Genomic DNA, 23332 nt, shown 5'->3' with positions numbered 1-23332 from the left:
CTAACTTTAGGTCACACTAACTTTAAATCTTTGCTTTACAGAAATACATAGTTTGTGTTTGAGTTTAGTGTATTCCACCGAACAGATAATACAGGGTGTTTGTTTTGTGTTTCAAAATGATTTCGTATTCTAACCGGCCACGACTCTTCTCGGTCCTCTCCCTTTCCGGACATTCATTGCAGCAGCCCAGCTGAGAGCAAAAAGCAGCTCCAACCTCTCAGCTGCTCGCAGTCTCTCTTTGGTCTTTTAAGAGACAGGCTGACTGCCTTGGAACTTTTTTCTAGTTTCCTCCCCCTCTCTTCTATCCCCCCTCCCCCAAGAAAGATGTCCTAACTCGGGGAGAAGACGAACCTCTGCTGGCCAGGTAGTCATGACATCTCATCTTGTGTGCGTGCGAGTGCGTCCTCTTGCAGGATTTCGTCATTTTTTAGAAGTGACAACATCGTTGGTACAAGTTGTGTGTTTTAGCCTCTTTTAGTCAGTGTATTTTGTGATAGTGAAAGTGTAATTACAGTTAGGCGGGTGCGTGAGTGGTTGCATGCATGGACAACCTGTTGCTGCATGTGTAAAGCCTGCATTGCATTTGTGTGTAGTCACAATCGAGCTTAGCTTTATGTGCAGTAACATGGATGAAACAACTTGAACCAAAATGATATCCAACCTGAAATGACACTCTTTGTCCTCACTAAGGCACTACTATACATCATGCACTAGTTGAACAACTGTCGAATCTTTCTTCCTCTACTACAACAGCTTTTGCCCTAAAGTACAAGCACACAATAAAACCTGACAGGTAGTAGCAACGACATGCTTCTAGTTATTTCGTAAAATCCTGCGAATAAGTCAACTCGGATGCAAAAGTTGTCTGACTATGCGAATTTCTACAATTGTAAGAGTTAAGCTCGAGTGCTTCACTACTAGCGTGCAGGGGTCAACTAGTGCAGATTTGCCTCAGTGGCAACTTGCAACATGAAGTTGTCCGAGGCTACTGGTATGCCAAAGTTGTCATACTTGAGTGCAAAAATGTGCACACACAAACCCACGCACACTACATGTTGGCTTCATCCTGTGACAAGGATGAGTCATTTCTACTCCAGCAAGGAGATTTTCTTTTGTGTGTGCCAGTGCAATTAAGTGCTCCAAAAACAATCTGCTGTGCACATTGTTTATTTCAGAGCACTTTCTGAAGGCAGTGTCAGGATGGTCACAAAGGTCTGAGGTCCGAATCAAAGTTATGACTTGCTAAAAACAAAAGAAGAATCAAAGCACTGATTAACAACTGGTAAATAAGAGCCGTATGTCATAAAACCTCCATTAACTGCACGGGCAAGGTTTTAAGTTCGAACGATCACGTGTGGTAAAATACAAACTTGCAAGTCAAGGTACTACCGCACGTAAATACAAGAAAATTCAAAATTGTCATGGAATTAGGATTGTCGTGCAGCTGAGGCGCTTGTATCACCGTGAGATATTTTTGCAAGCAGGTTGATAATAACCTTAAATCGATGACTGCAGCGTTTCCGTTGCTCGTGCCACCTCGGAAGTGGTCTTGTTTTGCCCATATGTGGCATGGTGGTTTGTTTGATCCATGTGGACACGGTCAACAAAGAAACTGGTTTAGCACCAGGGCACCCTAATGGGAAATACCTGGATGTGGAGCAGTTACACTCTTTCAAAAAAAAAAAAAAGAAAAAAGCTGACGGCAGTGAAAGATGTAATCATTATCTTGTCACAGAAGATTATAACGGTTGGCCTTGTGGAAAACTCACGTACGTTGTTTAGGGATGTTCATTTTGCAGCGCTGAGAAAGGATTTTTTGCGAGTTTTCACAATAATATACAGCTCCTGTTTGTATTTCCTAATTCCTGCTATCATTTCACTTTGCAAACGGATGTTGCAAGCATTTTTGTGCAAGCGTTTTGAATGCTGGGTTCCCACGGATGCTTTGTGATTTTCGAAAATGCGGTTTCAAGGTTGAAAAATTGAACAAAAACATTTTATGCTTTGTTTTTGAAGGACAAAAAAAAATGTACCATGTGACATGCTGTGAGTTCTCACCTGTAAGTGACGTACGGGCTTTCCTTATTTCCAAATCTTCTGGCTTCTCTTTTGCCATCACTGGTACATTATTGTAGATGAACACACTAAAATAAACACAGAGGGGGAAAAAATAAGCAAGTTAGTCATTCAGATCAGTTCAACCAAAATGTATTTAGAGTGGATTTAAAAAGTCTACACACCCCTATGGGTTTATTCAGTAAACAATAAGATAAATGATTTCAAATGAGTTTGAGCATAAATGTGACCTTTAACCTGTACAAAGGAAACAGTCAGCACACACCTGCCGCCATTTACAGTGCCTCGGATTAACTCAGAAATAAAATTCAGCTGTTCTTGGTTGCGTGGTTGTGGTTTGGTTTACATTTGGTTCCTGTAAAAGGAACAAAAACTGCATCAAAACAAAAGCCATTCTTATCTCGTAGATAAACGGGAATTTATTTTATGACACTTAAAATGAAAATAGCCTTCACATCTTCTAACCAGATACCGAACTGGACAGTGTTTACGAATTAGTCGTGCGGCCGATAGACTTCTTGCCCTTTGCAAAAATCCAAATAATTCTTACATAATTTGATCATTATCAAGATTGATAGCTGGCTTTGAGGTCAAGGAAAAATTGTAGCTAGCTTGAGCTGTCTTTTTGTTCTATGACTTTAAAGTGCTATTCAAATGCAGAGGTTTCACTTTGAGTGCAAAAAAGGAAGCAGCACAAAGTACCAAGGGCGCAGGTTCTCGCTTAGTGTCAACTTGTGTGCGTGTGTGTGCTCAAGTTTGTCTGTCGGGGTTGCAGCTGCATGCCGAGCGAGGCCCTGACACATTCTGTGTACAATTCACTCAATACACACACACACGGACGCACAATGTGAGCCCCCCCCCACCAGCCTTCTCCCTTTTTTTTTTTTGGGTCGTCTGAGTCTGGCTATTTTCCTGTTTTTCGCAGCTAGCGTGTCATTTAGCTCTCTGTTCCCCTCACACTGACACTCTTTCATGCCTGCGCCGGCCCGAGGCGAAAGCGACCAGAGAAGAGTTTGTTCTCGGTGCCTTGCGTGTATTTTGTCCTCACGCTATTCTCCGTTTCAGAAGCGTTCTTCTTCCTGCGTGACCCGCAGTCATAACTACAAACAGTGAAACTCAAACCTAAGCGGCTGCGGGGACGGTGGGAACAAACACCGCCCCTCCTGGCTCTTTTTCTTGTGTTTGTTGCACTCGGGGTGTGGATATGCCCTCCTCGTTAACATGATAGATTTGCCAGCCTAAAAAGAGAGAAGAAAAGAGGCATTCTTAAGTACAGCTAGAGAACCCCCCCCCCCCCGGCCCTAAAAATACTCTGAAAGATTAAAAGCAACATGTTGCACTCAAAATAAAAGATGTTTCATCTCAGATTTGTCCACATTCTTCAAAAATATCTGAACATTTTCACTCCTACATTGTCCATCACGGAAATTTCGACAGTCGGTGGCTCCATCGCCTACTAGTGGCCTGACATGCACACTGCAGCAATTACAGCTTTTTTTTTAAAACGTTCTTTTTTACAACTGCCTGTCGTTACTGGGTCATTGTTGTGTAAGTAGCGATACGGTGTGTTCATAAAACAAGTCGCGGTTAGCTAATGTGTTATCATAAGTGCGTGGTTTCTGTTGATTGTCCTAATTTACTCACTCATCAGCCATCACGAGGTGGAATCGTGTGTTTGTGTATTCAACACTGGCGCTGGCTCAAGCGGCCGCTCCAAATTAAAGCCTCTATTGTGAGCCGCTCGGTTTAATTACACACGGTGTACATTTAGAACCTGTTCTCCTTCGCCGGTTATGCAATTTGTTTTGTGCGCTGCTCCTACACAGTTAGCCTAAAAAAAAACTTTGCCCTCATACAAAGCCAGCATTTAATATGTGACAATCTTTCCTGACGCAAGATCAGACTTGAGAGAAAGAGTTCAAACTCGATGATCCTGCTTTGAATGATGGCGCGGCGGGGACATGTGTCGGTCCAAGTCTCTCGCCCGCGGTTTGGTTGGGGTTTGCATGTTGGCAGGTTTTCCATACACCTGCAGGTGTTTTGCAAACAATTGCAACTGCTGAGCTCACCAAATAAAAGGAGATTAAATCAGAGATCAACAAAGCTCAGGATTAAGGAGTGTTTACAAAATGAATACATTTAAGAACACCTTTTTTTTTTTTTTTTAACTACCACCAACACAACCACATTGAGGACAAAGCAAAATAACCAACTTCCTGTGTCTTTTCGAGAATGGCTTCTGGGGACTTTTTGACAAGTGGACAAAAATCGGAATGTTCCATATGAAATGGCAAAAACGACCCTAATATGGCAGCTTCATAACAAAATGGCCGACTTCCCCTGTCTTTTCAAGCATGGCTTCTTGACACCTTTTTTGTGGGTTTACTCATGATAGACCGACACGTCGGTAAGGGGAAACTAGCTTCGGAGGCATTTTTTTTTTTCTTGAACACATCTGGCTTGTTCTTCTCACGATGGCGTGCAGTCAGAGGGTCCTTGGCCGAGCCCCCTCGCAAATGAATGAACGGGGCGGTGGAATGCCGCTCGTGGGGTTTTTCTTCCCTAAACACGTCTCGCTTAACATACGCGGCAGATTATGTAACTAACCGTGAGATTTTGATATTTCTTTTGCAGAGTTAGCTTTTAGAGCGGGCGCCGGCTGATGGATTTAGGGGCTCCAGTTAGTGTGTACGCAACTGAACAGACCCCGTCGGGTAATGACGGAAACCGCAGGCGGGAGGGGGCTGGGCCAATTAGCGAGCGGCTACCTGGTTTGACGAAGAGTCCAGGCATCTGGGGGTCACCGCGGTCGGGGGGCCCATCGTACCTTCTCGCACTCAAAGTGAAACACCTGATCTCGCGCCCGTCAAGCACGTCAGAATTCAGTTTGAATAAGAGACAGAGGTCACGACCCCCCCGAATACATTACGCACCGCATAGAGGGCCTTGTGTTGTGTTTGCAGCTAACTTGCCACTTGGCCAACTGCTCTGGTTGCATGCAAGAAATGTTGCGTTTTAATTGTCGAGCTGTTTTGCATTTGGTTGCCATGGTGACGGGAATACACCTTGGAGGATGAGACTTATTTTTGAAATTTTTTAGTATAGTACATAGCGTCTTCCGAATGCTCTTACCACAAAGATAAAACCACATCCTTTCTCTGCACGGGAAAGTGTTCCCATTTTTGCTCTCTTTGTACTCACTCCGCATTGAGAAGCGCACGGGGACTATTTAAAGGTTGATTCTTAAGCACGCCATTGATCAACTGACAAGTAAAAATGATCCGGCCCTCATTGTTTGACCGCTTATGAAGATGGAGTGAGTGTTCCGGGGCCAGTGTTCCCCCCCGCGTGGATACTAGGGGTGATGGTCCAAGGCATTGGTGGTATGTCTTGACCTCTTGAGGAACCATCTTTATGACCCGTACTGACGAGTGGGGTGGCTCTGAGTTCACTCTGAATGGATGGTCCACCCCGCCGACTTGGAACGAAAATAATGGCTCCAAAAAGACCCACTTGTGCCCAAAACTTTCCCTTTTTGATGCTCATATTTTGATTCCATGACAACAACCAACAGTGTGTTGCCATAGACGCGGTTGGACTGCATATTTGATTCTCTGTCAGAATTTTGCCAGAAGAAATACATAAACGTGCTTTTATGGGCAGTAAGTGTCTTAACGCATGTCTCGCATTCCAGTAACTGTCTAGCCGATTCCTTACACATTCCGGTGAGCGTCTAGTACGTTCTGGTAATAACCGAGCATGTTACGTTAGCGTTCAAGTACACGTTAGTCAATTTGCTGAAAAAGTTGGTTGAGTTCAATTTTGCATTTGAAAGCTCCAAAGTCCTTGATTAGTCTATAATGGTCTATTTGTTTTTTTTCCTCACTGGCTCCAGCCACCGATCAAAGTCTCGACACCAGATGCGCTCTGCACAAGTATGCAGCAGTAGGACGCCCTCGTCGCCCCAAATCCGCGTCTATTCATCCGCCTGCACAACTCTCAGCTCAGGCAAGGAGCCACATTATCGCAGCTGCCCTCCCCGGTCACTCGCTCGCCGCCCCCGTCTGCACTCTTGCCCGGCGTTGGCAAATCTGACTGGAATTACGGCTCGATTTGAAGAGGCCAAATTGAATCTGGAACGATGTAGCGGTAGATTTGTTCCCATTTAGTGATGAAGCTTCCCGTCGGTTTAGCGCTAATCTAACGTGATGTAACGGCGACCGGCTCTGACATCCTTTTGCAAAGCCAGACAAGAAATCAAACGTAATTCGATTTATTAGGTAACCCGAGTTATAAAGTTAGATTAGATGGACATGAACAAACAGCTTATTGGGTCAGTGTGAATGCTTACAACAGCTCTTGTTTATATCTTTTGTAACATGCGGTTGGGTTACTTAGAAAACCGACTTTTAAATATTGCGCTTGTGGCTTTGGCTGTCTGGGAACCGTATTTCTTCACAACACGACGGATCAAATGAGAGCGTTCGTTAAGACGCTGCCAAGGCCCGAAACTAAAGCCAAATGGTGGTTTCGATGCCTCTCTCCTCGCATAGCCGTAAGAGGCTGAGTACTACGATGTTATTCCCGCAGTTGCGGTTGAGAATGTTCCACTCCAGTCCTCTAGATGGCAGCTGTGTACGTCACAATGAGACTGACAAAGAAGAATGTTTCGGCCAATATCTGATTTAAGATTCAGTACTAATATTGTTTTACATCAGATGAGAGCGTGAGGCTTCAGCGTAATCGGTAGCAAAGGAGAGAAGCGTTTCATTGAGATCTGTCGACACCCGAGTCTGGGCCCGCGACACTTCTTTCACCGTTGAGCTCTGGTTTCTCCATCATGGTGAGCCGCTTCATTAAGTAAGCATGGCTCGGGGCTTCTGATTCGTACTCTGCCCTCTCCCATGACCCCCTGCTTGCCAGTCACTACACACACATACGCACACAAAGTTAGCTTGAATACACGCATGGCATGTCCAGTCGCACAATAGGAAAAAAAAAAACTCCTGCACGTAAACGCCACGCTCCCCGACTCCCTGGCTAAAACTAAAACCTTGCCCATTACTCAATGTCAGTCCTAATCAACCTAAGTAATCGCACACCGATCAACAAGAACATTCCCGTTCTTTACTCCGAACAAGAAGGCTAACACGGGCCCTCTATTCCTGCGAGAGGCCCGGCTGTGCTCCACTGACTTTGCTGGATAAATGCAGCTAATGGGAGTCATATGCCGGCAGTTGCTTTAGCCCTCGCCAAAGTAAAACATCTTGAGTGTAGTCACGAGATTGAGAGAGATGACATGGAAAGTAACGCAAGCTGGTATGAAATCTGTGTGTGGAATATCCAATAGCGCAAAGGCGTGTTATATAAAAGTGCGGCGACCTCCACCTACTAACATGTAAGCACATGTTACACAGGCGGGCCTGGAAAAGCCATCAGCCCGCTCGCGCGCCGCTTCCCGAAAAGCAGTTGATTGGGGGTGCTGCCAAGAAGCCTGCTCTCTAATTGGATGTTTGGCGGTCAGCGAATGAGGGAGGGAATCCCTGGTCCAAAGTCACAGGGCTATTCCTGACAACCAGCCACATTAGCTTTACATTGAATTGGGAGATCATAGAGATATACCTTAAAAATCAACCCAGCCCAAATGAGTCGAAAATATCTCAAATAAGCCAAATGGCCCAAATGCCGCTAGGGGGTTAACCTCTTTCCCAGCCACTACCGTCTGCACGCAGCCGCAATTTTGCGCATAAAACAACCACATTCCCATATAAGCTCCTTGGACCACATCTTCAGCCTTGCCGCCTTCACCCGGGATTAACCGGAATGATTCCGCCATGTTTGTTTCGCCACATGTTTTTGGCTGAGGAAGCACTTTGCGTGTACGTTAGCTTTTAGCTTGAGAAAGTACTCATTTGGCTACTAAAAACAGGCTTTTTTTAATGAACGGAAAAATCTGGATGCGTGTTGTGGAAAAAGATGAGGCACTTGTGACTGCAGGCATGGCGAAAACATCACATGATGTCGGAAGAATCATTTTCATAGCTGAACTAGTAGACCTCCAGGGGGACCAGAAGAACCCCTGCCAGCCGCCTAGTTAGACACGTTGTCGTCTTTTCCTTGACTTTGTCACCTGTCCATATGAGAACATACTGTTTTACTGCTCGACCAGACATGCAATCGGGCCCGTTCCCTTTAAAAAAAAAAAAAAAAAAGCGCCTACATAAAATCGCATAAAACTACCCAGCCTGTCATGCAAAGAAACATTGCTGGTCCAATAGCCGACAGCACGGAGCGCTTTAATTAGCTGCATTAGTCACATGCTAACTTTTATTGCCTCCACCAAGGAGTTAATGCGATTGTTTGTTTATTTGTACGCATTAGGAAACTTCAACTAATCTCGGGCAAGTAAAATAGAGATTTTGTTTGGACTTTGAGTCTTAATCGAGTTGTCGTCAACTAACTTTATTTGCTGGTGGTGACAGCTACTTCCACCTACAGGACTGGAGTGGAATAACATTTTTATTTGCCTTAAATGGTTTTATATTTAAAGCCTAGAATAGTCTTTCATACCAATATTTACTGTAATTCTGATTTGTTAGTTCAGTTGTTGGAACAAAAGTCCGCCATAAATCGAGCCCACCGGGTGGTCTTTATCATCAGTCGAACCGGTAAAATATGTGCGACTTTGGTGTCAAGACATGGATTGAAAAATGGTGTTGCTCATACCTGCTCTGTGTCGTCCATTATCTCCCTTGCCATCATCGTAGGGGGTTGTTTTTCCCGCAGTACAGAATACCCGCGTAGAGATAGCGTAACACCATCCAAGCCACTGTACAGACGTCAAACAATCATAAAAGAAGTGTCAGCATTTGTCTTTTGTGAAATTCTGTCCTTACAGAGAGTGTCTCAAGTGCCGGGGGGGCTCTTTGGCTTAGATGGGAGCTCCCAGCTGACCCGACAGACAGACTGCCAGTCCCTGGACCTTTCACCCAAGATGGCTACCCGTGACCTCTTCCTCGTGCTCCTCTGCCCAATGAGGCTTGTGAAGAGGGCTGCGTTACCATGGTGATCATCTTCTCCAAAAGTCTGGAAAAGAAGAAGGGTGTCAATGATGTAAGGGCCAAGAGCAGCGAACGACGGCCGGTAAGAGACGACTTTTTTTTTTATCCAAACCTCCATTAGGAATCCATTTTCCACCAAAGAAAATTTGTTTATTGTTTGTTGCTGTGGTAGTGATAAACTCAGCGTGAGTCACTGTAATTTTCCGCTGCATTTTCTCTTTTCTTTTGTCCCTCGTGTGCAAAAGAAGCCGCCACCCTGTTGCAAGCGAGTGATCACAAGGCAGGCGTGTGCAGGCAAACCTTCCTCTACGCACACCACAAGCTCAACAAAAGCTTCAGTACTGGACTTAGTTAATAACAGCAAAATATTCACAGGTTCTTAAGTGATGGATCGTTTCAGGGGATCACACGGCACTTTCCTTTGATTAAACAAACCTTTATTTACATCGTAACAGCCCGTTGATTGATGTGTCAACGGTTATTCTATATGTAAACTAAACAATGACCTGAGTGTATACCCCACACGCCTTTGTTGATCATCATGAATAATCTAGTTTTTGTGAGTTGAATCAATATTCTGCATGATTTAAGTCAAACAGCCATTCATCCATTTTTCCACGGTATTTGACCTCAGCCAGTTGCAGGTCACATTTACGTACATCACGCAAACTTTTAGATTATCGGCCGATGACCAATCTAGAGTGTACCTCAGCTGCAAATCAGCCGGTATAGGCTCCAGCTCACCCGTGACCCAAATAAGAACAAGCGCAATAGAAAATGGAAGTTTTATTATCATTGGCATGTGACGATATTATCGCCTTGCCACATTGATTTTACGGTATAGTATAGAATTTCCACAGCGTTTATAACTCTTGAGCGAGGCCAATGGTTTGGACGGCAATGCTATACTTTTTCCGTCCTTTCCGATGAAACACACTTGACTCGAGACTGTGCTTCTTCGAGATAATAACATGTCGTACTGTGTACACAGAGGGATGAAATAAACGGTTATGCTTTTGCATACTTTCACTTTGCTGAATCTTTTGGGTTTCTTTTCAGCGTGAGCGCCACACCATGAGCAGAGGGACGACCCTCTTCTCTTGTGGAACTGCTGGTAAGTTCTTCTTTTTTTTTTTTTTACTCATCAAGTCCAAAAATGTACTCTCATTCAAAGACTGCAGCAGTCAACGTCGCTTGTATGACAATTAAGATTAAAAGAAAAAATTACGTGTCAAGAACCTTTGCACTCGCTTTTATAATTGAGAGTGAATAAATGAAATATTAACAATGGTTTACTTGTTAGACTTTTATGACAGTTAATGTTACGGTAGTACAAAGTGTCTTGGATCGCATGGAGTTAAAGTAGACAATAGTTAAAAGTTAAAATATTACTTATGGGATGTCATTGGATATTTGGCCATGATCATTCTTAAAAAGAAACTCATTCATTTTTATTTTTTGTTACTATTATTAAAAAAATCTTCTTAATGTAAAATTTCTTTAAAATGTCAAATACAGTATGGCTCATCTTTAGTGAAGTGCCTTTTAAAAAAGCTCATTGAATGTCTCACATTTGGTTGTCTTAAACCACTTTTGTGTTATTTCCTGTGAGAAATATCATTTCGAGCGTAGCAGAACGTGTTAAATCGTCGAGGCGCCACTGTATTTGGCTTTCACTTCCTCTCCTCAAGGCAACGTCTCGTGATCAGCGTGCACCTGCTCCACGTTACTATGCTTTCACGAGAGGTTTACAATACACTTCCTTCAATAAAAATGCTCATCTTTTTCTTCTTCTTGCCGGGTGTTGACATTTAGAGGAACCTCCTCCATTCAGGCGTCACGAGCCGCTTTTGAAGTCGTCCCTTTTGTTGAGTTGTTTTCATGACATTCCTGCCAGGTCGCAGCCGTGTTCGCCCAAAAGGAAGAATTTACAATGTTGGAGAACATGATCCAAAATGGACAGTTAGGGAGAGAAGAGCCATCTTGCAACAAAAGACCAGTGGTTCTCAAACTTGTAAACTTTGTGTATAAGGCCACAACAATTTGTGAAGGCAAAATAGTGTGCAGTACTTGATTGTCACCAACAGAGGCGCTGTTGAGCTATAGTCAATTAGCTTGCGGTCAACAGAAGTACACATGAATCCCAGAGTGGGTTATGTCAATGTTAGATAAGTGTTTCCTTGGCTGAGAGTTGGCATTTGCTATTTTTGCAGAGGCAGACAGATGGCTGAACCCAGGACGAAGCTTTCAGTCAGGTGCCAGTCTGGAGAGCCTGTGGGATGCCGTGCCCGAGCCGGGCAACCGCCCCTGGGCCAATGAACCTGGCACAGCCACAGCCATCACCAGCCTGATCAGAGATCTTAGCCTGGGTGACGCCGCCTTGACCAAAGCCCGGCCTTCCGCCCCCGCCGCTTTGCACTACACCACTGTCGCCACGGGCCAAGCGCCCACGGCGCCCCCCAGCAAGCGCCAGTGCCGCTCTCTGTCCTTGTCGGATGAATTCGGCGGCTTTCGCTCGTCGTGGAGGCCTCAGGGCTCTCGAGTGTGGACGGCGGTGGAGAAGCGGAGGTGCTACAGCGGGGGGAGCGTCCGCGCCGGCGGGGGGTTCTCCGCCGCTCACTGCTCGGCCATGCAGAGAAGCTCCAGCTTCAGTTTTCCTTCTCACGCCACAATCCCCACCGACGGACCTTTGGACCTGCCCTTCTTCAGCCAGCGACTGCCGACACACCCTCACTTCACTGCCTGCCCCGTGTCTCCCACCACTCCTTCCTCGCGGGCCCCCCAGTCCTACCGGGGCCCCCTGTTGCGTCCTCTCTCCCTCTCCCACGAGCAGATCAGCTTGCCCGAACTCCAGAGGGAAGAAGCTTCGGAGGCCAGCTCGCCGGATTCCACCCCGGAAATGGGACGGCGGTCCGGCCAGAGGGGCGACGGGAAAGGCTGCCTGTCTCGGAGCAGGTCGCAGCCCTGCGTGCTCAACGACAAAAAGATCGGGATGAAACGGCGGAGACCCGAGGATGCCCAGGAGCAGAGGCCTTCTCTGGACCTGGCAAAGATGACTCAGGTGAGCCGGGATTGGCCGACACGAAAAACATTTGCTGAGGTTTGGTGGAGAAACTATGCACGCAGCGGGTTGGATTTGCACGACATTGTTTAGGTGACAGGGTCAGGGTTCAAATCTGCATGCTCTTCCCGTGCTTACTTTCCCACATCCCAAAACCACATGTTAGCTTCACTCAAGACAGTAAATCAGACATGTCCAAACTTTTTTTTTTTTTTTACCGGGGTCCACCATCCATAAAAACTGGAAGGAACACGGGGCTACACTTTAGCTTGTGTTTATGAAACGTGCAAAACCAAAACTTAGTCAGCCTGTTCACAACAACCCTAACATCTGAAGTCTTGTGTTAAGTATCGGAGGGAGGGAGTGGCGCTTACTCACGAAACATGCCTCGTGTTCAGTCATGCCGCCTAACGCCACATGCTCCTAAAGGACCGGGCTCAGGTTAACATTTCATCGAGTCTGTTGGGTAAACCCAAAAGGTCGGGGGCCCCCCTCCGAGTCCATTTGCTTTTTCACCGCGACTCCCACCCTCGTCATTCCATACACCAATCTGGCTTTTATCACAGCAGCTGAATAAAAATAAGAAGCGAAGACACACTACAGCATTAAGCCAATTGCTAACCAAGTGGCTATTTCGAGATATGAACCATCGCACATTTTTTTTTGCTTTGACTTGAGATACGAGCGCGATACAGCGGCACTCCACAAAAAGCGGCACTTTGGCAAATCGTGAATAATAATTCCGACTTTAAGCTCTTCATCGCCACTGTCCTTCTTACTGGAATTCCGTCTGTAGTCCGTAATAGAAAGTGGCATCATCTTATTCCAACTCCCTCCCTTTTCCTTTTTCCTAAAGATTTGTGTCACCCTCAGGACTAAGCGAGCGAGAGTTGGCCGCATGGTGTTTCCTCAAATCGTGCCAGCTGCCGGGCGGGGAACTAGCAGAACCGCCACGACACGCACGCGCTCGTCACATTGACGTTACCTCGGCTCGCAGGAATGCTCATGCGTCACATATTAGGCCCGTGCTTTCGTAGATGTCTCGGGGATTAACGTACGGACGCGTTGGCGTTAATTTTGGTCTTTTTTTACACACGTCTTTAATTTGGGGAATTTGGAGGACCTTACAAGTCGAAGTTTGACAAGCACCGATGTCAATGTCGTCTTGTCTTTTTTGTCAAAACGTCAATAGAAAGCTCAACATTTGGACTTTGACTGAATCGAGCAGCCAAACACTTCCAAAAGATTCCCGCTGACGTCCACTGGTAGATTAACAAGGCGCTCGCTCATTTTACTACCAAACTATCTGTTGAGATTTGTTTTTTACTACCTCTGTACACCGTCATGGACTTTATAGGCGTTGATGTAAAATGACTTGCTTAAAAAGGTGTAATCGGGTACACCATGGGAAAGAACTAATAAAACTAAGTCTAAATATTTTGAGAAAAAAAAAAGATTCATCTGTAAAGGAAGATTTTTGTGATAAAAATGTGCTTTCACATATTCTTGGGACATTCCTACTGTGAATTAATTTTCATAAGAACAAAACCAAACCTTATTCTTGCAGCAAACCCCTTTTTTTCCTACTTACATTAAAATGAATTTCTTCTCCCAAGCATTACGTAAATCTTTTCCTTTGTAGACACGCCCGTGTGAGAAAAAGAGTTTGGAAAAGGGGACTGTGACCAGCCATAATCTTTCTTATGAGCTCAAAGTTTACGCGGGTGGCATAGTCGTCATCTGGCAAATTCCTCGCAACGTCAAAGGGTTCGTCGCTGCCAAACTTTGCGGATATTTGTGCGTGTACGCGCAATGAAGTCGAGGAGGGTCAGCGCATAACAAGTCCCCAGTGTGTGCCGTCAGCGCAACTCGCAGTAACGTGGCCTTTAGTTTCCTGCCGGGCGTCAATGACGGACAATTCCGACATGCTAATCGCCGATCGCTCCGCCAAAGGTTTTTACGCACGACAACTGCCCAAAACAAATTCCTTGAATAATTTTCCTTCCGCCTTGGCAGGCTGCCGTGTTTTTTTTCTCCGACTGTGGAAAGCCGTCAGTCATCGCAAAGTATGTGTTGGATTGAATGACAAGGCGGTCGGTCGTCATGTTCACAAAATAGTACGAGTCAGCGTTGCTCATTATTTTGCTCTCAAAAGTCATTTTGTTTTTGTCTTTTCTAAACAAAATACTGGAACCCCTGCTCTATTAATACGCCCCCCCCCCCTTCCCCCGGCACAACTCTCCATTCTTGACATGGTGAGCATAGCTGAACAGCAACGTGGGAACGCGATGGTGACGTGACGCGACTCGCCTCGCAAAGGCGTTATCTCATTAAATAACAACCCACGCCGTGTTCTTTGGGTACGCTTATCTGCGCGGCGGCCGGCGTCCTCGGTACAGCGCGGCTGAATGATTGATGCCGTGTCGACGGCTCGGCGGGGAAGAGTGCAAGATTCTTTCCTTTTTGTTCTACACTCGAGAGTCTTGCTTGTGCTTTTCTGCTGACCTCATTTCAAGACACAAATTCATTGAGCTGCTTTCAATTGGCCTCTTTCTTTGCACTTTTGTTTTCGTGCCCTGATAACTTCTTTTTTATGGCAGTATGAGTGACGTAGGATAACTTAGCCCCATTTTGGTGACTTTTGATCTAGGAAAGCAGCAGTTCTTACATTTACATTAACGCATAGTATCAAATAAATGAACCGAGATTTAACGCTTTTACTTCCGCTCGCCGAATCTACAGACGACCGCGGCCCCAGTTGAGAATCGAGCACAAAATGTTTTCTCCAGAACAAATGTGCTTTTGTATGAAGCTCGTTTAACAGCTTGAAATTGACTAGCGTGGCTTAAGCATGTGAGACGAGACATCATGATTGCATCCACGTGTGCAATAATCTTAAGTGCTGCCTTTCCATATGGCGGTGCTATGAAAAGCCAGTCACACTAGCGAAACGTAACCCTGCTTGGAGCGGACCCTCCCAAATCGCTAGCGGTCCCCGGTGGCTTTCATAGAAAGCACATAGTGACAAAGAAACCCCCGGACCCCCTCCTCTGCCGGGATAATTAGTAGTCAAGTAATCCTAAAGGGCCTGAATATAGAAAGGGCGTCGAAATCCCCCTTTCTCCATTCCGGAGACAGCCAGACAGCCAAGGCAAAGCCTCCCACTCCTCTCGTTATCACCTGAAGTATTCGCTTTTGTTTGCGATTGAACTAGCCAGAGACTCCCGGTGCATGGCAACAGGGAAGTTGTCTGTCCCCCAAGTGGGGAAAAAAAACAAAAAGTTCATTTCTATTCATCTGTGTGCCTCCAAACATCTGCTGCTCTACAGATGATTAACCCTCTCGTTGCTCAGGACTACTGTTTTCTGATAACGTTACAACTTTATCAGTGTCACGTATTGCTTTGTTGGTGAGGAACTAAAAAGAAAGCCTCGTAAAATTACAAACACGGATAAATATAATGGTCAAGCCGGAAAAATGAAAGCAAAGTCTTGCCAGTGAGTTGACTTGACATTGGAGAAACCAGTACCAGTACTTTGGTAAACAAATATTCAAGTACTGATATGTTTTTTTTTTCCCCCCAGCAACTCCAGACTTTCCAGAGCTTGAGTTGCCCCGGCTTCTCCTTCTTCGATAATTGCCAATCCAGCCTGCCCCCGTTGAGCCAATGCCAACCGGAATTCACCGCCGTTTCCGAGCTGGGACTGGAACCGCGGCAGGAGGCGACGAAGGACGGCGAAGATTCGTCCGAAGAAGAACTAGACAGCGACTCGGCGTGTAGCGTGGGCTCGAGATCCGGCTCACCCCGGGGTCAAGTCGCCCTCTGGGAGGGCGACCGCGATTCAACCAGGGACATTTTCCAACTCGGGGGAGAGCTGGACCTCGAGCAGATTGAGAGGAACTGAAGCAGAACTTCGGGACGACGACGAGCGGAAGGCTTAAAGAACGTCTCGACTCGGTTGAAAGGGAAAGACGGACAAAAGATGCGGAGGACTCGTTTGCCTTGAACATTTGGACTATTTTGGAACTTTGTTTTTGCTCAGGAGTGTGAAAGTAAGGGGTTTGTAGTCTTAAAAAAAAAAAAAAAAAATGGATCCACCACTGTCTTCCCATCTGGTGAGCTTTCTGGCTTAGCATCTTTTTCCTAAAAATGGACACAGGGACGACGATGTGTGCGACGACACACGCAACTCTGACTTTTCTGAATGTAGGCTCAATAAGCTTTAAGACACGGGCTGCGTTTACATGGACGCTCACATTTTGATAACCGACCTATTACGGATCCGATTGGTAGCACAGAGAAGTTGGACGGTTCTGGCCGTCCATGTAAACAGCCACGGACTTCCTTCCACCTCAGTCCCCTTTATGTAGTTTCTTTGTATGCAAATTGTATATTTGAATCCAACTCTTAAATGATTAGTTCTGATATCAATGTTTATTTTTCTATTTCTCTGTTGTTCTTTTTTTGTTTTTGTTTTTTTAAATGGAGCTGTACGTAATGAAGAGTGAGAGCGTGAGGAGGGAGGTTCTCGGACGTGGAAATAAATCTCCATTCGCCAACGATTGTCTCGTTTCATTTCCTCGGCTAAATCAAAGGGAATGCGACGAGAGCGTGTTTTGGCCAGTCGCAAATGAAGAAGAAACTCGAGAAGGGCGAGCGAGCGCGAACGTGACGCGGACAAATTGAGCGACGTCGGATGATTGGAAAACGCTTCAGGTTTTTGAAAAGTCTCAACCCGCGAGAACAAAGCAAAGGAGGAGAGGTCATTTGCAGATTGTTTTTCCGACATGAGGTGGAAAAATCCCCGGCTGCACAACAGTGTTTATATCCCAAAACAGGAAGTCCCAGAGCAGCGGCGGCCTTTCCTTCGACGACGGGCCTCGGAGGAAGGTGAACGCCGACATCTGTTCGCAAATACTGTCGTCACCTTGACGAGAATATAATTAGCGGCGACGAGATGTTTGACACGCAATAGGGTAAAAATACATTTTTACTGTCAATTTTGTTAAGTGGATATAAAGTCTATACTAGCTGTACAAATGCCGAGTTTTTTCCACGACTTCCAATCAATGGCTGTGCAGTCACCAGCTTAAAAGTCAGTAGAGCTTGCAAGCGTGCACGCAGACACAAACACTCATGCACGCACGCGCACATTTCCTCTGTGACAGGAAATGAGCAAGCCAGCAGGCCAGCGCGCTAATATCTGAGGCAAAACGACTATAAATAGGGAGCATTGTAGCAAGCCAACGCAGACAGGAAAGGCTACGTTACACAAATCAACGGCGGCCTGGACGGACGGACGGCCTTGATTACACGCCAGCAAACATTGTCTGTGTTTTCAAAGCAAACGCTTTTTTCGCTTTGTCAGCAGAAAAAAAAAAACGGGGACTTGAGACGAGGTCAAAGCGGTGACGTGGTTTCGTGTCCTTTTAAGGTGCTGCCTGGCATCGTAATAATGAGCTTCGTCGGATCGTTTGGGGAGATCGAAGGGGCAAGTTGGGTACGTTCAAATACAGGCCTCCATTGTGCGTCCTTTTTGTTTTGGCTACACAGTACACACGCGTGTTTCTCATTTTCACAGATGACTGTTTTCAAGCATTTACACGGAAACAGTAAGTGGACTTTTTCAACAACTTCCACATACTTTCAAAAGTTTTCCGGCTCCAAATTGCGGTCGCTGTGATACAGAAAGGCCAAAACAGTTTTTTTTGGTCCCTCCGTTTCAAATGAAAACTCCATCAATCATTTAAAACGAGAGATGGGGAAACTCAATCTCGACAGTCAACTATTTATGAGTGGAAGAGACATTTTCGGGGGAAAAAAAAAAAAATCTCACGGAGTCAGTGGAGTCGAGGACAAGCGCGAGCGACATAATACGCTCGGGTGGATGATTCAAATGTTTTTCTAAGGGGAACATTGTGAGCTTCTCAGTCGCCGTGAGGGACAGCTGGCCGATCCCGCCGCCTGATCTCCGTGTACGCACGTAGTAGGTGCTTATGCGCTCTCGGACACTTTGCGCCGGCAGACAGGTGGCCGGCAGTGTCGCATGTCACTGATTGACTATTCCCCACTCCAAGTTGACAGAGTGCAACCCGACACTTTGTCACCATGGCTTCCCGTGAATGCCATTCCCTCCCCTCCGGCGCCGTATGATTTACATCCCTTTAAATGCGCCCTAATGCCGGCTTTTGTTCCGTGCCAGCCGCCCCGAGAGTGGGAAATCTCGGGCCCACGCAGTATGAGGGGACATTTGCATGACAACAATGGAGGAAAAACGTCAAAACCATCACATGGACTTCAGTCGGCCGTGAGGGCGAGCGCTGTGGAAAATGGATTACGTTCAAAACGGAACACGTTGATTTGCATTGTTAAGACTTATTTTTCTTGTATGCCACTTTAACATAGTTTGGTGGCAACAAAAACTCACTATTCAATTTGTCAAGTAACAAATTGTATTCAATGCCGTTCAGGGGAACACGTAGTCATTGTGCTTGTGAGAGCAGTTTGTAATTGTAATTAATCAATTGCTTCTCCGAACTGTGAGTCAGGCAGACGCGGTCTAGCACATTCTTAATTTCCATGAATTAACATCATCCGCATGCCGTAAGCTCCAAATGAGCACGTTCCCCCCCCCCTCCTGACAAAGGTTGTCAGTTAGGGGAAGTGTTGATGTTTATGGCAGTTGATAAACTTCACCCGAACGCTACGTATCATTAACGTGCTCGAGATATTCCTCGTCAGATGGAAACTCGGGCGTCGTAAATCAGCTTCATCTGGAGCAGATGGCGAGCATGTTTGCTGTTGATGCGTTGTGCTACTCATTCAAATCCAGTGTTTATGTTATTTTTTAGGTTTTTTTTTTTTTTTTGCACAGGCCCCTGACACTAGCGCTCCTGCCAGGCCCACAAAGTGCTCTCCAATTACAGGAAAAAGGAGTGCCACAGGCCCACAGACGAGTCCATCTGCTGCCAAGCTTTTATTCCATTTTGGAAATGGGTTGCCATGCCTTCCAAACATTTCCCAGTCGACAGCAGCCCAGTATGTGTGTGCGTGTGTTATGAAACGGATTTTTTCAGTGGCGCACACGTGTTGAGAGGAAACAAACACACACACGTACACTGGCATACAGTGACACACAATGCCCGACTCAAATAGACATGTTGTTTCTGGTTCGAGTCCATCCATCACATTGGTTAGATCTGGGTCGACTGGCGCTGTCTGACCCCCCCCCCCCCCCCCATACTGGAAACTCAAGTCTTCAATAACTGTGCGAAAAGGAAATATCCATTCACAGTGGACTGTCTGAAGTAAGGAAGGGTTTGGTGATATAACTTCCAGATCCCAAATTAGGAACGAATCCAGAGTATGAACAAATAAAATTGTGTGCATTTTCACAATGGTACGAGATCTGTTACAAACACACCCAAACTGAACACAACCCAAATGAAAGCATGAACTACAGTGATGTAGCGTATGCACATATTGTATTTACGATCAGCGACCACGTATGCGCGACCAAAGCCAAGATGGCTGAGTCAGGCCTCTGGAGATGTAATTAGAGTGAAATCAGAGATTACTCACGGGCACGGCGGCCATGATGAAGATGGAGGCGGACAGCTGTCTCCGATACCTTTGACCCGCTTGCCTGTTCATGTTCGAATGGACTGAGATGACCCCCAACGGCACCTGGGGAGAGATTTCAATTTGGTCTTGGATGTCGCAAGTTTGGGCATAGAGTTCAAAACAAACATGGTGAATCAGCATTTAGCTATTATGCTGCACACAAATGCAACTTAAGTCAGCCCTAAGTGTCTTTTAAAAGTTCTGTAATTTTTTTTTCTTCAAAATCTTGACAAATCTGGACATTTTTTTTACTCATTACATTTGCATCGCGTGCGGATTCCACATTGGAAGCGAGGCTAATCACAGAGGACGGCGATGGCGGGTGTTAGGAGCACGGGCGTCCACAGGAAAGGCGCCCGCCTCCGTCACACATCTGTAAACGTGCAGACGAGAGGGCAGCGCTAGAAGATGTTATCTTCGCCGACATTAAGCCGCTGGCGAGATAAGCCGTGGACGTGAAACTGATAACTGGGTCCACATTAAATACGTCCCTTCTCTACTTGTGAATTCTGCTGAGTAAACAAAAACAACAAAAAAAGAGAGAGTGTTGTTAATCATATTATCCAAGCTAAGGAGGTGAAAAGGAAGAGTCAAGGCACAAAAGTATTTTGAAGTGGAAATAAGTTCAGGGACACGCTAATCACGATTTGATCATTCAAATATTTGACGAAAGCTTCCTCCTCAAGTTTCCCACCAAGTACTAATCTAGAATCCGTGTGAATGGGCACAAAAAGGCGTCGGTGCGGTTCCGAGTCAAGGATAGGTCGAGATAGTCGTGTTTGATCTGGCCGGGAAGGAGGACCATTAGCCGGCTTAGAAAAGCATTGATAAAACTATCGCGCGTCCGCCACTTCGAGCCCGGCAAATACTTTAAAGTCCGATGACATTGAGTCTTACTGTACACGCTCGTCCCTCAGAAGAGCTGAAATTGCGAATCTACTTTCCGCACGCAAAAGAGAAACGACTCAACGGGGCCAAGTGGAGTGAGCGATGGACGCAAGAATGCGGCGGTGTTACGACTTGAACAACACACTGCACATTTACAAGGCCGGCTGCAGGAGTTTTCCAGCCAACATCAGCGTGAGACGGCCACAAAAGGCATTCTTCCGCCGTCGTCGGCGCTGCGTTTTCAAATCGAGCGCAATGCCGTTTTGGAAAGCCCCACCGCTCGCTCCACCCCGACTATTATGGCGGGCTCCATCTCGGGGGACCACCCGCCTCACACGGACGACGGCTCAGCTGTGGAATGAAAGTTTTTTGTTTTTTTTTGACCGTTGTGATTTCTATCCACTCTATGTGTAAATAAACAAACAAAGCGGGCTGGCATCTTGGCTTGAGCCGTGAGAGAGCAGTTCGTTTAATCAAAACGAGGACACAAAACACACGCACGAATGTCCTTCTCGAAGTCACGAGAACAGCCAGAGGTTACGATGTGTAAACATCCCACCGCAATCTCATTTGCGACATTTACCGGAATCCGAGCTTGTTTCGTGGCTTCCAATATCTCCGTTTGTTGAGTGCCTTGAGGTTTGAATGACCCGAGTTTTTGACGATTTTGAGCAATTTTCTGCTTTGACCTCATCAGGAATTTGGCAGATAGTGACGGCTTCTTTCGAAAAAGAGGCTTTAAGATATTTATTGCCACTCCCAGTTGAAGTTTACAGCAAAAATAAACAAAAGAGAAACAGAATGAAGTCTTGTGTATTTACCCATAACCACATTAAGTAAAGTTCTGCGAGCTTGATGCTAACATGTCACGCAATGCAAAATGCCATAAACGGGCTAACGAAAATAAACAAAGTAAGCTAGACTTCATTCATCCTGTAAAGGGAAAAGAAAAGGATTTAGGAAAAAAGGTTTGGGGATTTGAGGCAGGTCGAGCGCAATCACGAAAATGACAGCGCAACATCGACGTGTTTATACACATGTGCGAGAGCCATCTGATGGCAGCGAGATCCAATGGTGAGTCAACGGATAAACAAAGAAAGTCCTTGTTGGCAACGACAAATATTCACACATGCCCTCGTTAAAGGCTGGAGCGGGGTGGTGCGGGGTGGTGCGGGGTGGTGCGGCGTGCGGGACCTCAGCCAGGGATTGATTGTGTGTCGCCATTTTTACGAGCTCTCACTCCACTTTTCGGCATTAGTCACTCTCGCCAACCTCGTTCGATTTCTGTTTCCCCTCGGTCACTTGGTCTTCTTTCTTTGCTGATAAAAACAACTCTTTGTGTAAAACCTCACGTGTTAAAAAAATTAAAATGATCCGCGATAGCGGACAAAATGCAATTTGAGAGCATCAAAGGCGGCTCGAGTTTGCTTGGAGTTCAGCTCCACTTGTCAGATTGGCCTTTTTAAATGTTTCTATTTTTATTTGTCTCGGAAATGCCCTGACTTGTATTTTCAGAGAAGAAAACGTAAACTTTTGAAAAACAATTTTGCAAGGGGAAAATCCGACACTTCTCCCAAAAAGCCATTTTGATCAATCAACTATTTTTATTATTCCCTAAATTTAATTTTTTGTCATTCTTGGTATGATCCGATTACGCTGTCATGCTAACAAAGAAAACTTCTTTGGACTACTTTATCTGGCTGCGGAGGCCAAAGTCGTGTTTGTGGCCACCACAAAGAGCCCACAAAGTGTTTTCAAATGTGTGTCTGCTCCCCCACTAGAAGTCTGCAGCACTTTAAAGTGCATCCATGTGGAGGTAAATGCCAAATTAAAAAGCCACGCTGTTCACTTTTTGGGGGTGTTTAGACAGTTGTGTGTCAAAGTGCCATTTATCTGGATGAAAATATTTACCCAACGGCATCCTCCGATTGATGCTCGGGTTCCAGGACGCGAGGCGAGGACGCTGAAGAGAGAAGATCATTTTTCAGAAGATTTCTTTTCATGATTACATTGTGTTCCTCCATACCTGTTTGTGTAGGAGCGGGTGTGTCAAATGGACCGTAACTGACAAACATGAGAGAGAAGATGATTGGTTCTCAACTTTGAAAGAGAGTCAAGTAAAGGGCAGCAGTGGCCATGATGTCGCGTTCCCACAACCTTGTAAAAAAAACAACAACAACATGTAATTAAGACTTGGGCAAATGCCAAATGAGAGCAACTTTTCAACATCACATCGGCCGATGAATTTTAACGTCGTAAATCTTACAGATAATTATTGTCTTTTGTCATGGCAAGACATTGTTGAAATCATTACAGTGGTGTTTTGTGAAATCCTCGTTAGCTTATCATTGTTACCTTGACTGGAGCGACTCCAGATGTCCTTACCAAGCGTGTTTTCTTCTTTTCTTCCCGGTAGACCTCCACTTGACTTTTTGATGACTCCAACTGAAGCTGTCAAGCGGGTGGGGGCGAAGCACACCTGATGAGAAAATGAAACGTTGAAGAAAGAGGCTGCAATAAATAAAAATCAAATAACAACAATGTTGCTCTTCCTCCTTTGATGCAATACAGGGAGGGACAATTTCCCCTCACTTAGCCCCTGACACGTGTTTTGCATCAGAG

At 45.7% G+C, this 23332-nt stretch overlaps 1 protein-coding gene and 1 long non-coding RNA gene across 3 annotated transcripts in view; one reads left to right on the top strand and one right to left on the bottom strand.

Annotated features, from left to right (window-relative positions):
* The window catches only part of LOC147049909 (uncharacterized), a 42963-nt gene that overhangs the window by 2186 nt on the left and 17445 nt on the right, over positions 1–23332 (bottom strand). Inside the window, exons 8-16 of one of the 2 annotated variants that reach the window (XR_015067461.1) lie at positions 23066–23189; positions 22737–22867; positions 22622–22673; positions 19781–19885; positions 8973–9162; positions 8803–8905; positions 3199–3314; positions 2342–2431; positions 1972–2144 (exon numbers count right to left, since the gene is read on the bottom strand). This is a non-coding gene — a long non-coding RNA (uncharacterized LOC147049909). Of the gene's footprint in view, positions 1–1971; positions 2145–2341; positions 2432–3198; positions 3315–8802; positions 8906–8972; positions 9163–19780; positions 19886–22621; positions 22674–22736; positions 22868–23065; positions 23190–23332 lie in introns of those variants that run through there. The other variant, XR_015067460.1, reaches the window with a different exon arrangement.
* Positions 239–16758, top strand: LOC147049911 (protein FAM53B-like). The gene is made up of 5 exons (XM_085922752.1): positions 239–364; positions 8975–9219; positions 10197–10251; positions 11351–12198; positions 15783–16758. The coding sequence occupies exons 2-5, from the start codon at positions 9139–9141 to the stop codon at positions 16101–16103; spliced, it is 1305 nt and encodes a 434-aa protein (XP_085778878.1). The 5' UTR covers positions 239–364; positions 8975–9138; the 3' UTR covers positions 16104–16758.

This window comes from Syngnathus leptorhynchus, chromosome 10, assembly GCF_054491065.1.
Source record: "Syngnathus leptorhynchus isolate UIUO chromosome 10, UIUO_Slep, whole genome shotgun sequence".
NCBI lineage: Eukaryota > Metazoa > Chordata > Actinopteri > Syngnathiformes > Syngnathidae > Syngnathus > Syngnathus leptorhynchus.
This window is presented reverse-complemented; position numbering and strand designations above follow the sequence as displayed.

Bases quoted from the DNA above. Each gene is read 5' to 3' on its own strand.
- LOC147049911 (XM_085922752.1), top strand. From the start codon at position 9,139: ATGGTGATCATCTTCTCCAAAAGTCTGGAAAAGAAGAAGGGTGTCAAT. The intron at 10,252-11,350 runs GTAAGTTCTTCT...CTATTTTTGCAG, and splicing joins CTTCTCTTGTGGAACTGCTG to AGGCAGACAGATGGCTGAAC. The intron at 12,199-15,782 runs GTGAGCCGGGAT...TTTTCCCCCCAG, and splicing joins ACCTGGCAAAGATGACTCAG to CAACTCCAGACTTTCCAGAG.